General features: G+C 36.7%; 1 protein-coding gene across 1 annotated transcript in view; it reads left to right on the plus strand.

Moving 5' to 3' along the window:
- The window catches only part of TMTC2 (transmembrane O-mannosyltransferase targeting cadherins 2), a 339,285-nt gene that overhangs the window by 252,913 nt on the left and 69,347 nt on the right, over nt 1-17,025 (plus strand). The window contains exon 10 of the mRNA XM_006145516.2: nt 6,243-6,357. Coding sequence (XP_006145578.1) covers nt 6,243-6,357 — 115 coding nt within the window. The remainder of the gene's footprint in view (nt 1-6,242; nt 6,358-17,025) is intronic.

Genomic DNA, 17,025 nt, shown 5'->3' on the forward strand with positions numbered 1-17,025 from the left:
ATTCCTGCTTGCTCTTGTAGGTGAAGCAGCTACAAAGGGACATTAATAAGTTCTGTCATTGAACATACACCAGAGGACTTCAAAAATTTTGTGGAAACATGGAATTCAAGTATGATTTTATTTTCGTGGAAAAAAATCCACACGTTGTATCTTCATAATAAACATTTTTCATGCAAATAGATTTCCTCATAGCTGTTAAATCCCCACAGAATGCTAGGAAATAAGAGAGTGAGCCCTGGACTATCTGGGAGAAGTGCATGCCAGGTGGAGGGACGGGAGAAGCAGACTCTGAAGCAGGAGTGTGTTCCTCTGATGTGAGATGAATGGGAAGACAACGTGGAAGGAGGATGGGGAGAAGGGCCTGGCCTGTGCTAATCATGTTGAGCTATGTAGGTCATTGTGAGAATTCTTAAATACAGAAAAGAATGATGCAGTCTGACTTCTAATTAACAAGATTATCTTGACATTTTGAGAATACCCTATAGGCCAAGAGTAGCTGTATGGGGACTTTAGGAGGGTATTGCCATAATCCAGGGTGAGACGATGCTTGAAATGAGGTGGTATAGTAGTGGTCAGAGGATGCTGCATCTATTTTAATGATCTTCTCCCAAGGAGAGAGTATTTTGGAGAGAGTGAATGCTTGTTATTTTATAAATTTTATAAATATGATTTTCATTTGTCTTTGAACATTTTTAAAAGCTACCTATGATTGATTTTCTCCTAGAGATTGTATCATCATGACACCTATTATAAGATTGTTTTATCTCTTTAATTTAGTTGCATTGATCATAAGAGTGTATTTTTCATAATATTTTAGTAAGAAATGCCAGTCCCAATTAATCCAGGGAGTTTATATGCAGAGTTTTTACAAAGCAGTATTTGAGCCTATGGCTTAAGGCCAGCTTACATTTTTATGGATTTATATTTTACAGTCAGCTTTTTAAATCCAAGATGTAATGAAGGGTTGATCTTCATAGTCTTGTCATATTGATAGGTTGGTAAAAATCTACCAAGTAGTTGAAATAGTTCAGTGAGACAATTGTCCAGAGAAGAAATGGTATAACTCAGATGCTGAAAAGGTTGAATCAAAAACTAGCCATTGTTTTTTCTCTTTCCAATTTAAGCTGGGAAAACTTTCACTCTTTGTCTCTTGGTCTCTAGGGAAAGGCTTTCTCTTTTTGTATCCTTTTCTGTTTTTCCTTACTCAAAAGACCTTTAGAATTTCTCATCTCTCTCTTTTTTTTTTTTTCTCTCCTTTCCTTTTTTTCTCCCTTGGAGTTGAAACACTTAAATAAAATGATGTTAATTAACTTGAGTAAGACAAATTACAAACCAAAGAAGTACAATGTGGTAGCAACACACAATAAAAACAAAATATATTTTACTTAAGATTCCTGTGGCTTCCTTATTTGAAATTTTACTCCATTATCAAGCACAAAGAATGTACTTGTCTACTGAATGTGAAAGACAAGTGATTTCTCAACAATTTATTCCTGAATCTGAAGCATAAACTGCTCTTTAGTGAAGACTTGGAGAAAGCGAACTTGTATGTAGTGACTATGTATGTCTTACTTCTATCCATGTATCTTTCCATCTATATGAATGTGTTACCTAGTTATGATCCCCATAATACAGGGAGGGGTTCCCACATGGAGTCATTTATCAATGAATTCAGTTTAAATGGTAGCTAATTTCAGATGTAATCAGATTCCAGAGTGTGGTGAAAAACATTTATTCTGTTTTCCCCATAAGACCTTGATTCTCAAAGTGTGTGTAAGGGCTAGAAGGAAACCCACTGAACTGGAAACTTTAGGATGAGGCCGTGGTCTCTGTTTTATGAAGTTTTCCAGCTAATTCTTATATGCATTAAAGCTAGAGACTGAAACAGAAGGTAACCTTTCAGGTCTTTCAGGATCTGCCATTGGCGATGGACTCCCTGAAGTGTACGCCTTCCACAAGTTTGCTGTCTTTTCTTCTCCAAACCTCTCTACTTCCCACAGAGCCCTGGTTCTATCTTGTAGTTGACCTGCACTAACTGATCCCCAGTAGCCATCCCTACTCACCAAACCTTAGGATCTGTGTCAGTCTCGGTGGGCTGAATGGTAATTCTTCAGTGCGTACCACCTATATCTCTTTTGCTAATTTGATCGTTTCCATGATCCAGTGCCTTGCTGTGCAAATGGTTCACTTCGCAATAAAGATGAGAGGACTGAGACTCGCCTCCTGCCACACATATTGCAAGTGACGGTCAATCGGGATAATCATGGCTAACACCCTTGCTCCAACATAATTAATATTACTCCCTCTTACTCTTAGGTGCTTTGATATAGATGGGAAATTTTATTACATTGAACCTAAATCATAAGTAGTTCAAACACTGTTGCAATCTGTATTGTGAGAAGGATTTACTGAGAAGAAGTTTTTTAGGGCACAAAAATGAAAGATGTCTATTTACAGTAGGTAGACAAGGCAGACTTGGGGGTTGGTGTAAATAGCTTTAGAAGCCAAAAACTTAGGGGCTGAGAGTTTGAGATCAGTATGGTTGTGAAGCAGCTGGTTTTTATACTACGGCAAGTATAAGTGGCTCAAAGAGGCTGGTGTCTGGTGGAGGCTGGCAGAGGTAAAACTGGAGAGTGAGGAATGGTTTGAAGTCAAGTCTTTGAGAAAGGGTAATGGCAAATTTTACTCCTTATTTTTCCCTCAATAACATCAATTTAGGTTTTCTTGATAGTTACTAAAAAGAAATCTAGTTTGCTTCCCTATTTGTATTGGTTGTATGTATTCGAAATATTTATTGTTTTATTTTCCAACAATTTGGGGCTGTATTTCAAACAAATGGTCATTGTATAACACAGCGGAATAATAATTTACTTTCAATTTTTATCCAGATATTCAAATTAAGTTTAAAAAAACCCAAATGATTCACATTCCACAATATTTTTTGCCTTTATCACAGCAGAACACAAATGTAACACTATTGAGATATATGGCCTGTCGAGAGCAGAATGGGAGGAATTATGCAAATACCTAGCTCTAATATGTTGTAATTTTATTTTTCTGAATATGAATATGATGAGTGAATTCAGCTGTTAAAGGAGCATATGGAAGTTTTTTCTATCACCATTAATGATACTGAAATTATGCATTTTGTGTATTTTTAGGACTTTTCAATGTGGTGCATATTATATGGCAAAGCTTATTCAAAGCAAAAAAATATTAAATTTGATAAATTTTATATATTATTTGACATAATATTTAATGTTATTTCCTTTTTTGTCAGTTAATGTTAAAGATGTGTTTGGCATTGACAAAAATGAAAAAGGCTTGTCCTGGGCCAAACTTGGAAACTGAATCCTTAAGTTATTGAGTGTCATGAGCTTCATCATATGGGTGACTTGTCAGAGACCCTTTCTGTTGTGTCTGTGTGGACACAATAAGTATCAAGTCCTTCAAGCTGAATTTCCCCTCTACAATCTGGGTAATGGATTTTAGGAAAATTACTTCACTATTCAATTAATCATTGCATTTTCCTATTAATACAGAAGACATTTAAGAATTAATATCTACATGAAAAGGGGAAGAACAATAAATTATCTATATGATTCCTTATTTATATATCACATAAATCATGTGTGCATTAATGCATTTATGCACTAACTTAAATATTATGCTTTGAAGACATACATATGCATGTCTTTTTATGTATGTATGTATGTATACTTTTAGGTTTTTGCTATAGTGCACTTGTGTTCAACCAAGAGAGCCAGAGAGAGACAATGAGAGGGAAGTGAGAAATCATTCCCCAAAGGGGATAGGCTCGCCATAGTCCTTTCTCTTCCATTTCTTTCAGGATTTTGGACACACATGCACACACTCCTGGTGTGAAATTCAAACTACTAAGTTCAGGACTTGAACTGCAGTTGGTCACATGGGAGTCCAGCACCTTATCCACCATGCCACCCGCTGGCCCATCTATATATGTATCTTAATGAAGATTAAGGCAAGAAGAGATAGTTAGAAGAGATTTTTAGCATTCCACTAAAAAGCAATTCTTTTTTTTTTTTTTTTTTTTTTGAGTCTTTGGTATAGTTCATGTGCATTCATCAGGAAAAGACAGAGAGAGAGGGAAAGTGAGAAATCATTTCCCAAAAGGAATAGCCATGCCACAGTCTCTTCTCCTCCAATCTGTTCTCGGGATTTTGTGTACCCACACACATGCCCAGTGTGTTTTTCAAGCTTCTGTATCCAGGATTCAAACTGTGCAGTTGGCTATGTGGGATACAGTCCCTTAACCACCATGCCACTTGCTGACCCAGATGATCTTATCTTTATCTTACTTTTTTTTTTTTTTTAACTAACTGAACTTTAAATTTAGTTTTATAGCTACATATCTGTAGAGTTAGTATATACGGAAATTTCTTAAATGAGGTGTTCTATTGCTTTTAAATGTAACTTATTTAAAATTCAGTTTTCTTTTTTTTAAGAATTATTTAACTTTATTTATTTATTTTAATTTGACCAAAGAGAGAGAGAGAGAGAGAAAGTGAGAAAGCAAGCACAGGTCCAGGGTTCGAACCACAGTCAGCCATGTGGGAGTCCAGCACCTTTAACCACCATGCTACTTGCCAGCCCATAATCCCGTTTTCTTAATGATGTTCCAGGAAAGTTTTGTTTGCTTTGGGAGATGAGAAGGGCACATAATGTTAGGTGACAAACTAAGAAAATAATGTAAAACCTTTTGTAGGAATGGTTAAGGGATCTCTAACTCCTGGTCTTAAATTGACAATTATAATTTATTATCCTAGGCCTGTCTTTACTGAGTATTTTTTAATAAGTTTAGGAATCTTTCAATGCAGGCAGTGATTATGGGTTATCATAAATCCTTAAATATTTTATCCTTTTATTTTAAAAACTACCCTTTCTAGATTAGAGCAAATTTTATAATATTAGAGAAACAAACCAATAATAGGCTCTTCCAATAGCTACTAAAGACCATTTATTATTTTTTAAGTTTTTATATTTTTGTGTGCATATCAGGACTTGCAAATCATTCAAAAAAAATTTGTAGTGTTGTTAAATTTTTGAATTTCAAGCAACTAAGAAACCCCAAACAAAGAGAGATGATAATTAGAACACAACTCAACAAGCCTGGCGGTTGCATGGATGGCTTCAGCATATCTCTGTCATCCTTTGATTGACTTTCATTTGAATAGCCCTATCAGTTAAGCTTGTCACATATATCACATCATTACTTTTGCTTTTAATCCCTAGCTATAAAAAGAAAGAAAATACCTTGTTTCTGTTTACATAATTATGGCCTTAAAATTGTGTCCAACTTACATCTTTTCCTTTATCTTTTAAGTATGTTTCTGGGCTGGCATTATATTGGGTCATTGGAAAAGTCCTAACACATGTTTTGCATAGAAAAACAGAAAAATACATCACCACTTTTCCAACAACACAATGTAATAAAGCTCATGGTATAGCTATAAAGAGTTGTGTGACTTTAAGGAGTAGTATTTCTAACCTTGCACAGCTGACTAGTTAGGAGTGAGTTAATGCTTAACCTATATTCTCTCTGTAATTTCAGCCTTAAGTATAGGACATACATATATTAATATGGATACATCTGTACACATGCATCAGAGATGAACTTATTTTAAAAGCACTGACAATTAAAATCAACTCAACTCATATTTATAACATATCTTTAAATTTGTTTATTTCTTGCTTGAATAGTCTCTAGAGTATTTCTTTTTTTTTTCTTTTTAATTGTGGAAGATTTTTTGCTATATGGTGTGTGTACTTGCCAGAGAGACAGAAAGTGAGAAATCATCCCCTTGAGGAGTTGTGGGGGGGCAGATGGCCAGGCTGCAATCCCTTCTCCTCCCTTCTCTTCTAGACATTTTGGGCACACACATATGTACCTGGCATGAGTTTCAAGCCAGCAGGTCTGGGACTCAAACCATGGTTGACTGCATAGAAGTCCAGCAGTGTAACCACTGCACCATCTGCTGATCTCAAGGATATTTTTTTTTTTAAGAAAACAAATTAAGTATACCAAATAGAAACTTTGCCATGTTCTGCAGTGAAGGGAAAGACATATAAAATAGGACTAAATATTAAATCTTAGCTTCAAATCATCTTCAGTGCTGTACTTATTTTTCTGTAATACAAGTTTTATTGTTTCATGTGACTCTTATTGTCTTGAATAGAAGCTCACTTGCTTTCATACTTTGCAGGTCAGTTTCTTTTGGAAGAAGCTCGCCTTATAGAAGCAGCGGAGATGGCAAAGAAAGCGGCTGAGCTAGACAGCACGGAATTCGACGTTGTTTTCAATGCTGCCCATATGCTCAGGTTAGTTTTGGCTCCTGGAACTTAAAGAAATTCACTGGGTTTTTATACTAATTTTCTTAGTAGGCCATCTCTTCCACATTTTTTTGTGTGAATCATGCTACTTAATCTTTGTTGTAGTCAATGTGCAAAATGTGTTGGGCATATAAGCTTGCAGGACTCTGAAAATTATGGAGACCACCCCCCCTTCCCTTTTTCTACAAAAATTACTGGTCATAAACTATTGGGTTGTTGGAAAAGTCATGACATTTTCTGTTCTTCTGTGCAAAAATGGCCATCACTTTTCTGACAACCTAATACAAAAGGAAAATTGCAAAATTGAATGTACATACTGTTTAATTAAATGTCTCAAAAAATAAACATTGTCATTTTATCAGCTGCACCTCAGTATTTATTTTTGTGTTAATTATATGGGATGTGGCATGTGAATACATTTTAATGTTTGGTAATAGAGGGAATTATCGTGTGTGTGTGTGTGTGAATACACACACACACACACATAAGGCCTGTGAAATTTTCAAAATGATGCTCTAATCACCGCTGTTGCTGTCTTGAAACTATGTATTCTTTTAGACCTTTAGTACTTGTGTTTTCAGAAGCATTATTACAAAGGCTAATTCTACTAATTATGAGAAATTAAAGAGGCAGATCAGCAAATTTTGTTCTGAATATAAATGAGTGCCAATGCATCCATGGAGCTTTAACTTAATATCTTGGGTTGAAGAAGGATGTTTTTAAGAAGCTCAGGTGATATATATGGTTATTTAAAAAGCATTACTAGGAATCTTCAAAAAATCCATGGGAAATGCAATTATGGAGCTGTTCCCCTAGTGCAGTGTTTAAGCATTATCTGTGTGTTAGGAGCAAATCCTGCATGGCCGATGGTGACTCCCTCTCCTCTCCCACCCCGAGTAATTGGAAAAATATACTGGGTAATTGTGCATAGGTGCCCCAAAATCCTGACAGAAATGGAGGAAAAGGATTGTAGTATGACCATGCCCTGTTGACAGTTTTCTCTCTCTCTCTCTCTTCTGGCAAGTGCACATGCCCACTGGCAATTAAATAAATAGAATTTTTAAAAATTGCTTAGCTTGGAAAAATCATGAGTGTAATTCAAACATTTCTTTGCACCAAAATAAACTTGTACTTTTTTTTTTTTTTTGAGAGGTTTTTGCTATAGGGCGCGTGCGCTCGCCAGAGAGAGACAGAGAGACAGAAAGCGAGAAATCACCACCCAGGGGGGATGGCCACACCACAATCCCCTCTCCTCCGTTCTCCTCTTGGGATCTTGAGCACACATGCACATGCGCCTGACCTGAGTCCTAAGCCACCGGGTCTGGGACACAAACCGTGTCCGTCTACGTGGGAGTCCAGCAACATAGCCATTACGCTAACTGCTGGTCCCAAAATAAACTTGTACTTTAATTGCATTTTTCCATGACCTTTTTGAAGGAACCTCATATTTGTTTTCTTACCTGTTATATACCCTTTCTCCCATGGTCTTACCTGAATTTCACTCCATTAGTGCCCCACCTAAAGACTTTATTAAATAACATCCATGTTATGGTTTATCTGCGTGGTTTCTTAGGGATAATTTTAATAAATACGTAGATCACTCTTAAAAGGGAAGAAAAATAACAGAGGAGGAGTTGGTTCATATTGGGATAGTTTTTAAATGAAGACTTTTGAGGGACCAACAGTTGGCGTAATGGCTATTTCACTGGACTCCCACGTATTCGACCATGGTTCGAGTCCCGGACCCGGCAGCTTAAAGTCGCCAGGTGTGGTGTGTGCCCAAGATCCTGAGCATAAACACCCTATAGCAAAAGCTTCTCCAAAAAAAAAAAAAGAAAGAAAAAAAAAGAAGACTCTGAAAGTAGAGGAACTTCTTTATTCAACTTTTATTGTGAGGTCATTATAGATTCTCATATAGTTGTAAGACATAATAAAGAGAGATTCCCTGCATCGTTTGTCTAGTCCAAATGGTAGTATCTTGCAAATGTGGTACTTACCACAACCAAGATACAGTCCATTGGTCTGCCTTTGTTTCTCTAGTTTTATTTGTGTGTGTGTTTGTGTACATGTGCAATTTTATCACTCATAGAGGTTTGTGTATTTATCACCAGGAAATAACAATAATACTCTTTGGTTACAGGTATCATTTGTATTTTTTTATTTTTGTAACCACATATTTCCACCTACCCCTGTCTCCTAGGAAGCAATATTTGAAGCAAATTTGTAGTTCAGTTTGGGTTATCATAGAACTGTATGTATCGGGGAACCAGCAGTTAGCGTAATGGCTGTGTCGCTGGACTCCCACGTGGTCTACCGCAGTTTGTGTCCCGGACCCGGTGGCTTAAAACTCACGCCGGGCGCATGTGCGTGCATGCCCAAGATCCCGAGAGGAGAATGGAGGAGAAGGGATTGTGGCGTGACCATCCCCCTGGGGGGTGATTTCTCACTTTCTGTCTCTAATGTCTCTCTCTGTCTGTCTGGCAAGTGCACGCACCCTATAGCGAAAATCTCTCTCAAAAAAAAAAAAAAGAACTGTATGTATCTCAGTCATCTCCTACCTGGCTTTTTATAAGTTTTAAATAAGAAACCTAAAGCCTGGCTGAGAAGGAAAAGTGTACTGTGAGGTTTCAGTTGAATATCTGCATGTCTCATTAGTGTTTAGCATTCCTAAAGCACTTGTTTTATGGTGAACCCAAGCCAGCAGACCTCTACAAAGAGAAATCAGGTTCAATTGATTGTTGGCATATTTATAAAATAAAGGGTAGCCAACCTGCAGGGACCTGCAATGCAAGGATAATTTTTAAAAGACACCATTTTTTGCTTGACAAGGTTAGGTGCTGTTACAGGGAAGAAGGCTTTTTATTCTTCATGAATAAAACACTATCTTTTAGTCCCATAAACCATTTGCAAGGATGGAAAATCATAATTTTCTCTAGGCTAATTCATCTTCATCATAATAGATACTTTCATCGACAAGGCATTTGGCTACGTACTAAATCAGTATCTGGAAATAAAGGTCTACCCATAGAAACCCATTATAAGGATATTACGACGTATGTCCTTGTCAAATTTATCATTTTTAATTTTCCCTTAGTTACCATCATGCAAGAAGCCAGTTGAAAGGTTTGTTATGTGTTGGTGGTATGGAAACCTATAGGATTTATTTGCAAACCCTTCTCTCTTTTTTTTTTTTTTTTTTTCAGTCTGCATTCCTCATCAAACTATACTCAGTCTAGTCAGTCAAACTAGGCAGGAAGAACCCTCCTATTTGACTGCAAGTAATGACCAGAGCAGCCTGTGTCTTACTCTGCTTAGTGGTAGCTTAGCTTCTTATTTAGCTTTTCTAGTTTTTGGCTCTGTCAAATTCAAATATTTCTGGAGTGCTTCTTGTGTAAGCTGAATACCAATTTCTTTTCTCCTTAGGGACAATTAGGATTTTGTTTGTCAAAAAGAGTAAGAAAGGTTATTGATTTCTTCTTAAATATAGTTTGATCAAAATGGCTAGCTATCAGTATTTGAATTGTTTATGTTCATATGAAGTTTCTACCACTGTGGATGCCAAATAGTTCTAAATTAAATTAACTGGTTTTTTTTTTTTTTGTCAAGACCTCACCTCTTTTGCTGAAGATTTAAGAGACAATATTGACAAGGTTTAGTGACCAATTGGGTGTGGAGGACCAGCAGATGTCTCTCTGGTTGTGACTTGGTTAGCTGGATTAATGGCTTACCTATCCCAAATCAGCTATTTGGTAAAAGGTTATAGTTCAAGATATTGTTTAGATATACTGATTTCATTTCTCTTTTCTTGGCAAATTCCCAATGAAATGACCAAAATATTCTATTGAGGAAAAAGCTGCTCATTTCAAATGTAACCAAAAAAAAAAAAAAGGTAATAATAATTTCTTCTGGATGACACTAGATTTAAAGAAGTGATAGCGTAAGGTAGCCATTAAGAGGCAAATCTTTATCCCGTTGAAACCTTTGAAGATTTGAAATTTGAGACATTTGTAATAGGCCCATTTCAACTCAGTAATAGATAAAGATATTTTTCTATAGAATAAGCTAATACAAAGTTTTGAACTGTATGATTTTACTTTGGCAATTACGACAAGAATGATAAAAGTGAGGGCCAGCAGGTGGCATCGTAGTCACGGTACTCAACTCCCTCCTGGCTGACTCATGTTCAAGCCCTGGACATGGCAGCCTGAGAATTACACTAGGCATGTGTGTTCAGAATTCTAAGAGGAGAATGAGAGAGAAGGGATTGCAAGGGCACAGCCACCTGCCCTGGAGGGGAGTGACTCCTCACTTGCTCTCTCTCTGTCTCTCTCTCTCTCTGGTGAGCACCAGAGAGTGTGGCCTATGGCAAAAACCTCGGGGGAAAAAATAAAAAAAAGATAAAGAGATTGTTGATTTAGAAGGCACTCAGTGAAGCAGATTTGAATTGGAAACTTAAAAGCCAGTTAGAACATCTCTGATTCCTATTATCATGGTGATTGTCAAGAACACTGTCTGGTATAGAAGTGGTTTTCATGTTGTTCACCAAATATGTTTGGCCCTCCACTTTTGAGTATCACATTAGGATTGTTGTTTCCTGCTTTCTTTGAAGTTCAGGCCTTTGTGATTGCTGTTTCCTGCTTTCTTTGAAGTTCAGACCTATAAGTGTCTTATTTGGGTCATTGAATATGTGTAAATGTGATGGATGTTACTTTTTTTTTTTTTGGAGAGGTTTTTTGCTACAGGGTATATGTGCTCGCCAGACAGACAGAGAGAGACATAGAGACAGAAAACGAGAAATCACCACCCCCCCGGGGGGGATGGTTACGCCGCAATCCCTTCTCCTCCATTCTCCTCTCAGGATCTTGGGCACGCACGCATATGCGCCCAGCGTGAGTTTTAAGCCACCGGGTCTGGGACGCGAACAGCAGTCGACTACATGGGAGTCCAGCAACATAGCCATTATGCTAACTGCTGGTTCCCCATGGATGTTACTTTTGAGCAAAGCTGTAGGAAAGAATGCTTTTCCCTTTTTCCAACATTAATGTTATGGAAACCTAGATCCTGAAATGACCAAAAATGAGACACACCTCCCTTCCCATCTATTTGGATAGTTTGAATGAGTGAGAATTAAACTTTGTTGTCTCAAATCTAATGAGGTTTAGAGCGTATTTGTTATCACAGTGTAACATAATTTATCTTAAGTGATATAAAATATATCTGTAAAAATAAAATAGTTAGAAAAAGAAACAGTATATATCGAAGTGGTTACTAAGAAATTACTAAAATCTCTGAATTGGTTACTACAGTGGACAAAGTATACAACTGAGAGAGTAATCATTCAAGTAGATGTTTTCTGAGAACTTGACAGAAAAATTTTAAAGATGTGAAAATGATGACCGAAAGGGTCAAAAAACAAGAGAATGGGTTAATAGACTCACACAAGTAATTATATGTAATTATGCTTCTAATTATATATGTTTGTATAGTTATAGATACTATTTATACACTCATATATTTTAAAATAATTATGGTGCATTTAGTTTTATGTACAGTATAATATATGAAATACATAATTTTATATATAAATATGTATATAATATATACTGTATATGTATCTGTATCATTATATATAGCACATACTATATATAGTTTCATTTATAGCTAAGTAGATGCTGGTAAAAATACACAATTTTGAAGAAGAACATAGAGCAAATAAACAATTATCAAGAAATAGAGAAGATTTGGGAGCCAGAAGTGATACAGCCCTAATGCAGTGCTCTGTGAGGCTCACAGCCATGGGAAGGTTCCAGGTTTGCCCCTGGAGACTCCCTTATCATGCTGGGTGCACACATGCTTCCGATCCAAGACTGACTCAAGCTGGGGTGAATCATGGCATCAAAACCTTCATGGGAGATGCCTTCCTTACTCTCCCTTCCCTGGTCTCTCTCTTTCTCTTTCATGAAAGAAAAGAAAATGACTTCTAATGAGAGAAAGAAAAAAAACTTTAAAAGTGCAAACTTATGATGAAAGAAAGAAAAAAGTCTTTAAATAAATGTACAAGCTTCCAAAATGGGATAAACGTTTTCAATCACCATATTAAAAGCAAAATTGATGAAAAGAGGTCAGTTTCTAAAGTATCTTCTTGTTGGGGTCAGTTTTTACTTGCAAACTAAAGAATTCACTCTTGCTTGTTGAAGCAGAAACAGAATTTATTTGAGTATGCTCTAGCCCACAGACTCTTAGCTGGCTTGTGAACTTTGCCCCACCCAGCCAGAAATAATCTGATCTGTCCACCTAGCCTGCCCTGGGCTCAGCAACTTTTCCAGCCGAGAGCTGAGCCACCGTCACCCACCAAGCACTAAGCAGGGTGCGCGTCACATTCATGAGAACAAGATTCTCCTAGGCACAGCTGCCTCCCATTATGCTTCCTTCTGAATTCCATTCTTTTAAGATTACATATGAGGAGCTGGAAGAAAGTTGGAAGATGAGTACATCTCTGGCTTCTGCTGTGTGCTTGAGAAGGTGATCCACATGATGGCTAATTACTGAGTATATTTATAGGGAGCGTGGTCACAGATGTTGAGTGACAACAATGAACATCGACAATACATGGTGACATTTTTAGTACTTCCAATAAAATGAAAAATTACTAGATGCCTCCAGATGAGAGCATAAAATAATGCAGACTGGTTATCATCAAGGGAAAACTTCAAAGGAATGGAAAAATGCTAGAACTCAGTAGAGTTATGTCTATAGAGATGTGAGAGGAAACTATTGAATCAGTTATTCTATTAGAAGTGTTTTCTTATGAATGGATTTATTCAGTTGTTTTCCCAGAACTGGAAGCTGGACAAAGCAGGGAGATACTTGATACTTGAGAGGAAGTCTATAGGCACTCAAAACAAACTTTTCTTGATTTAGCATTCATGGGCTCTGGTGGAAGGTTTTGTTTCATTTTGTTTTGGGTAATTCACTGACAGAGGAAGAGAGAAAATTAGCATTTACTCAGGCATCTTTTATCTGCCAGGCACTATACTTTGCATGCTTTATTTCTCACTCTCTAAGTTCTAACTGCACATCCGTGAAGGAGGCACTAACATTCCCATTTTACAGATGAGGATGCCGATACTCAGTGAGCGTAAATATGTCCCACAGTTGGAGAAGCTGAGATTTAATCTTAGTGTGTCCTGGTCAAATATGAAACATTTTTAACTTTTCACATTGGCTCCTTTATGTTTTTACTACTGAGTGGCTGCCCAGACGTTGTGATTCTTCAGTGTGTGGATGAAGACAGCATTTTTAGAGAGTAAAATGATCAAGTATACAAATTCTAAATAGTAAGACCCCTCCAACATGATTAAATTATCCCTTTATGGTAAACTTTAGAAAGTAGATGTATGACTATTGGAAAGAGATTCCACATTTCTGTTCTCAAAAGAAAATACATTTTTTAAAACAGCATCATGGTGGAGTGCCATGGGTCACACTTACAGCTGAGCAAAGTGGACACATTTCCTTTTGTCCAGGGCTAAGGGAGCTATCAGCATTCCCCATGCTTTTTAATAAATTCTACAGAAAGTGACATCAAATTTAATTTTTTATGTAAGAAAGGAACAAAATCAGATTGTTTTCTCAAAGCAAGTGTACATGTGTGCATGCATGCACATGTGTGTATCTTGACATTATATGTTTCTCCAAAGCCTTGTCATCCATATGCTTTCTTCCTTAACACTTCCAGAATTACCAGAAAATCACTCAAAAGTCACTGGGTTTTTCAATAATAAATTATAGTTTACTTCAAAATTTTGATCAAGCGGGTCTTACGTCAAATACATTGTAATGGGTTGTAAGGTTTAAAAGCCAAAGCAGAGTGGTAGATGAGGCTGAAGGTGGGCATCTTCCAACCCAGTGCCTCTTCAATATTAATGTGCAAGTGATTAACCCAAGGATCTTGTTAGAGTGTGTATTCTGATGTGGTAGGTTTGGGAGGTACCTGAGATCTTACATAAGTCTCAAGTCCCATACGATACTTTACACTCTTAGTTCTTGGACCACCACTACAAACAAGTTCTAACCTGCTTATTCTCTTTTCATCCTTCTCAACTTTCTCCCTACCCAGATCTTACACTGTGAACGTAAGTGGTCATTCCCTCTATAGGAAGGTAAAGATTGTCATTGCCATTACACATTTCTTTCATTGTAATTTTTTCCAGTATGCATTATTATGTAATCTGTCCAGATCTAGGTCTAACTCTGTGCTTAGCAGTTCTTTATTGCAACTTATTCTCCATCTTTATTTTTCACTTTAAGAACTGAGACTGGTGCTTACAGCTTATGAGGTCATATTTGGTGTTTTGATGAAGAAGTTTGCATTCAAGAAGGTTTAATGGACATAATTTGTTGGAGAATTTTCATTGTAAAGACTTTTTCTGCCCTATTGTTTTTACATGTAAGTTAGTCTGGTTTTGCTACTTTAAGATTTTATGTACTTTTTTTTTTTTTGAGAGAGAGATTTTCACTGTAGGGCGCGTGCGCTCGCCAGACAGAGAGAGACATAGAGACAGAAAGCAAGAAATCACCCCCCAGGGGGGATGGTCACACTGCAATCCCCTCTCCTTCATTCTCCTCTCGGGATCTTGGGCACGCACGCACACGCGCCCGGCGTGAGTTTTAAGCCACCGGGTCCAGGACACGAACCGCGGTCGACTACGTGGGAGTCCAGTGACATAGCCATTATGCTAACTGCTGATTCCCAGATTTTATGTACATTTTTATGTCCTTGTTTATATTAATTCTACTTCTATTCCTACTATACAACTTATCAGCTAGAATTACTGTTTAGTGCTGCTTTGAGTAACAAAGCTAAGCATAGTTTAGTGATTGGCAGGAATTCAGGGAGATCCAACTACTGTTTTCTTCTACAGTCATCTTACAGGAACAAACATCGCTCTCTAGCAAAAAGAAAAAAAAATGCTCTAAATACTCTTGAAAAATAATCACCAAGACTGTAATAAAAATATCTTTTTATGAATCAACCAGTGACTATTATCCATATTAAATAAGTTTAATGCAAAATAGACATTTCACAATTGTAGCTAGATTCTTCTAAAAGCTATTGAGTTTTGTTTTTTTTTTTTTAGATTTTCAAGGAACCAATTTAAACTTCACATTCTTTAATTTTATAATTCTCACAGAACACATAAAAATGTTGAGAATTATAAGTGTTACTTTTAATCAGATTCTCTTCAAACATTTCATAGGATATATTAAGTTATTTCATAACATAATTGATTTCCAAATTTCTTTTATACATTTTTTATAAAGCTATTGGACCATTAACCAAAATACACTTTTCATCATGAAATAACACCAGAGAGAGGAATTAGATATATGAAGTTTATAGCCATATTTTTAACAGATGTAAGTTTTATAATTTCATAAATGAAATTCTAAAGTATGCAAATGATAAAGTTTGTTTATGACTTGCGTTACTGTGTTTCTGTTTTTCTTTTCCTTTGAGCCTACATTTTCACTGATGGCAGAAAAAGTGCATCTAAGGACTTTTAAAATATTAATATAATAAGCCCAATCTTTTAAATTCTTGGGAATGCAAAGCTTATTCTTAGTCCAGTTTACAAACACTTCATCTGGGCTTTTTGCTATTCCCTTGCATTTCTTAGTCCTGAGAAGCCAGAGGTATTGTGAAGAAAGCGAGGGCTCACATGTACATAGAGGAGGAGGAGTTGGCAGTGAGAATGGAGCTTCCATCTTTGTCTCCAGTCCGTAACTATTGTTGGCACAGATACTAAATCTTTATTCTCTATACTTGTCGTAACGCGATGTTGATTCTTAGGGTGATGTGTTAAATGGGAGACATTGCCCATCTGGATCCAATGCAATTACTTGGATGAATACTTGTTCTCCTCATGCCATAACTGGGCTTATAAGGTATATCGTAGCCAAAATGCAAGGTTGTCTCTACATCTGCCCTGGGATCTCTCATGTTAGAGCCAAATACTTAACTCTTACTCGTTTGCTGATTCTTTCTCTTGGACACCTGGAAACTCAATGATTTCCCTCCATATCTAATTATGATCGCCTAAAGAATGGGAGATGACAGGAATAAGGAAGTGAATATATGGCACTGTTTTTGCTTTTCCTCATCTTTAAAATGTGACAAATCATAGCAAAGGCTTCATGGTGTTGTAACTGGAAAATGAACTAATCAATGCCTGGGCAAGATTTAGGAAATTTCTGTCACAAAAGAAATAATGAGGAAAGAAGAGATCTGAGTATGCAGAGAACATTTATTTTACCAGCGAATTTAAACAAGCGAATTTATAGCCTTGAGAACCTGAGTTCTGCAATCAATCCCTAACATTCTCCTGGTTAAGGTTCTGAGCAACGTTTCATAGAATCCCCTAAATGGTAGAATATTGTTAATTTTCTCACTTTTCAAACGTCGATGAATGAGTCAGCCATTTATGCAGTGAAGATTTACTAAGCACTCCCTGCATACCTCTTTCAAAGGGGAACTATAAAAGAGCAAACATCACAAAATGGACACGGGACATTTCCAGGGTTTCCTCTCTTGTCCAGAGACTAAAACAAGGGTCTAAATGAGTATTCCTTGGGTAAAACTGACATCATGTTTTC

The sequence above is a fragment of the Tupaia chinensis genome, unplaced genomic scaffold (genome assembly GCF_000334495.1).
Source record: "Tupaia chinensis unplaced genomic scaffold, TupChi_1.0 Scaffold000148_1, whole genome shotgun sequence".
NCBI lineage: Eukaryota > Metazoa > Chordata > Mammalia > Scandentia > Tupaiidae > Tupaia > Tupaia belangeri.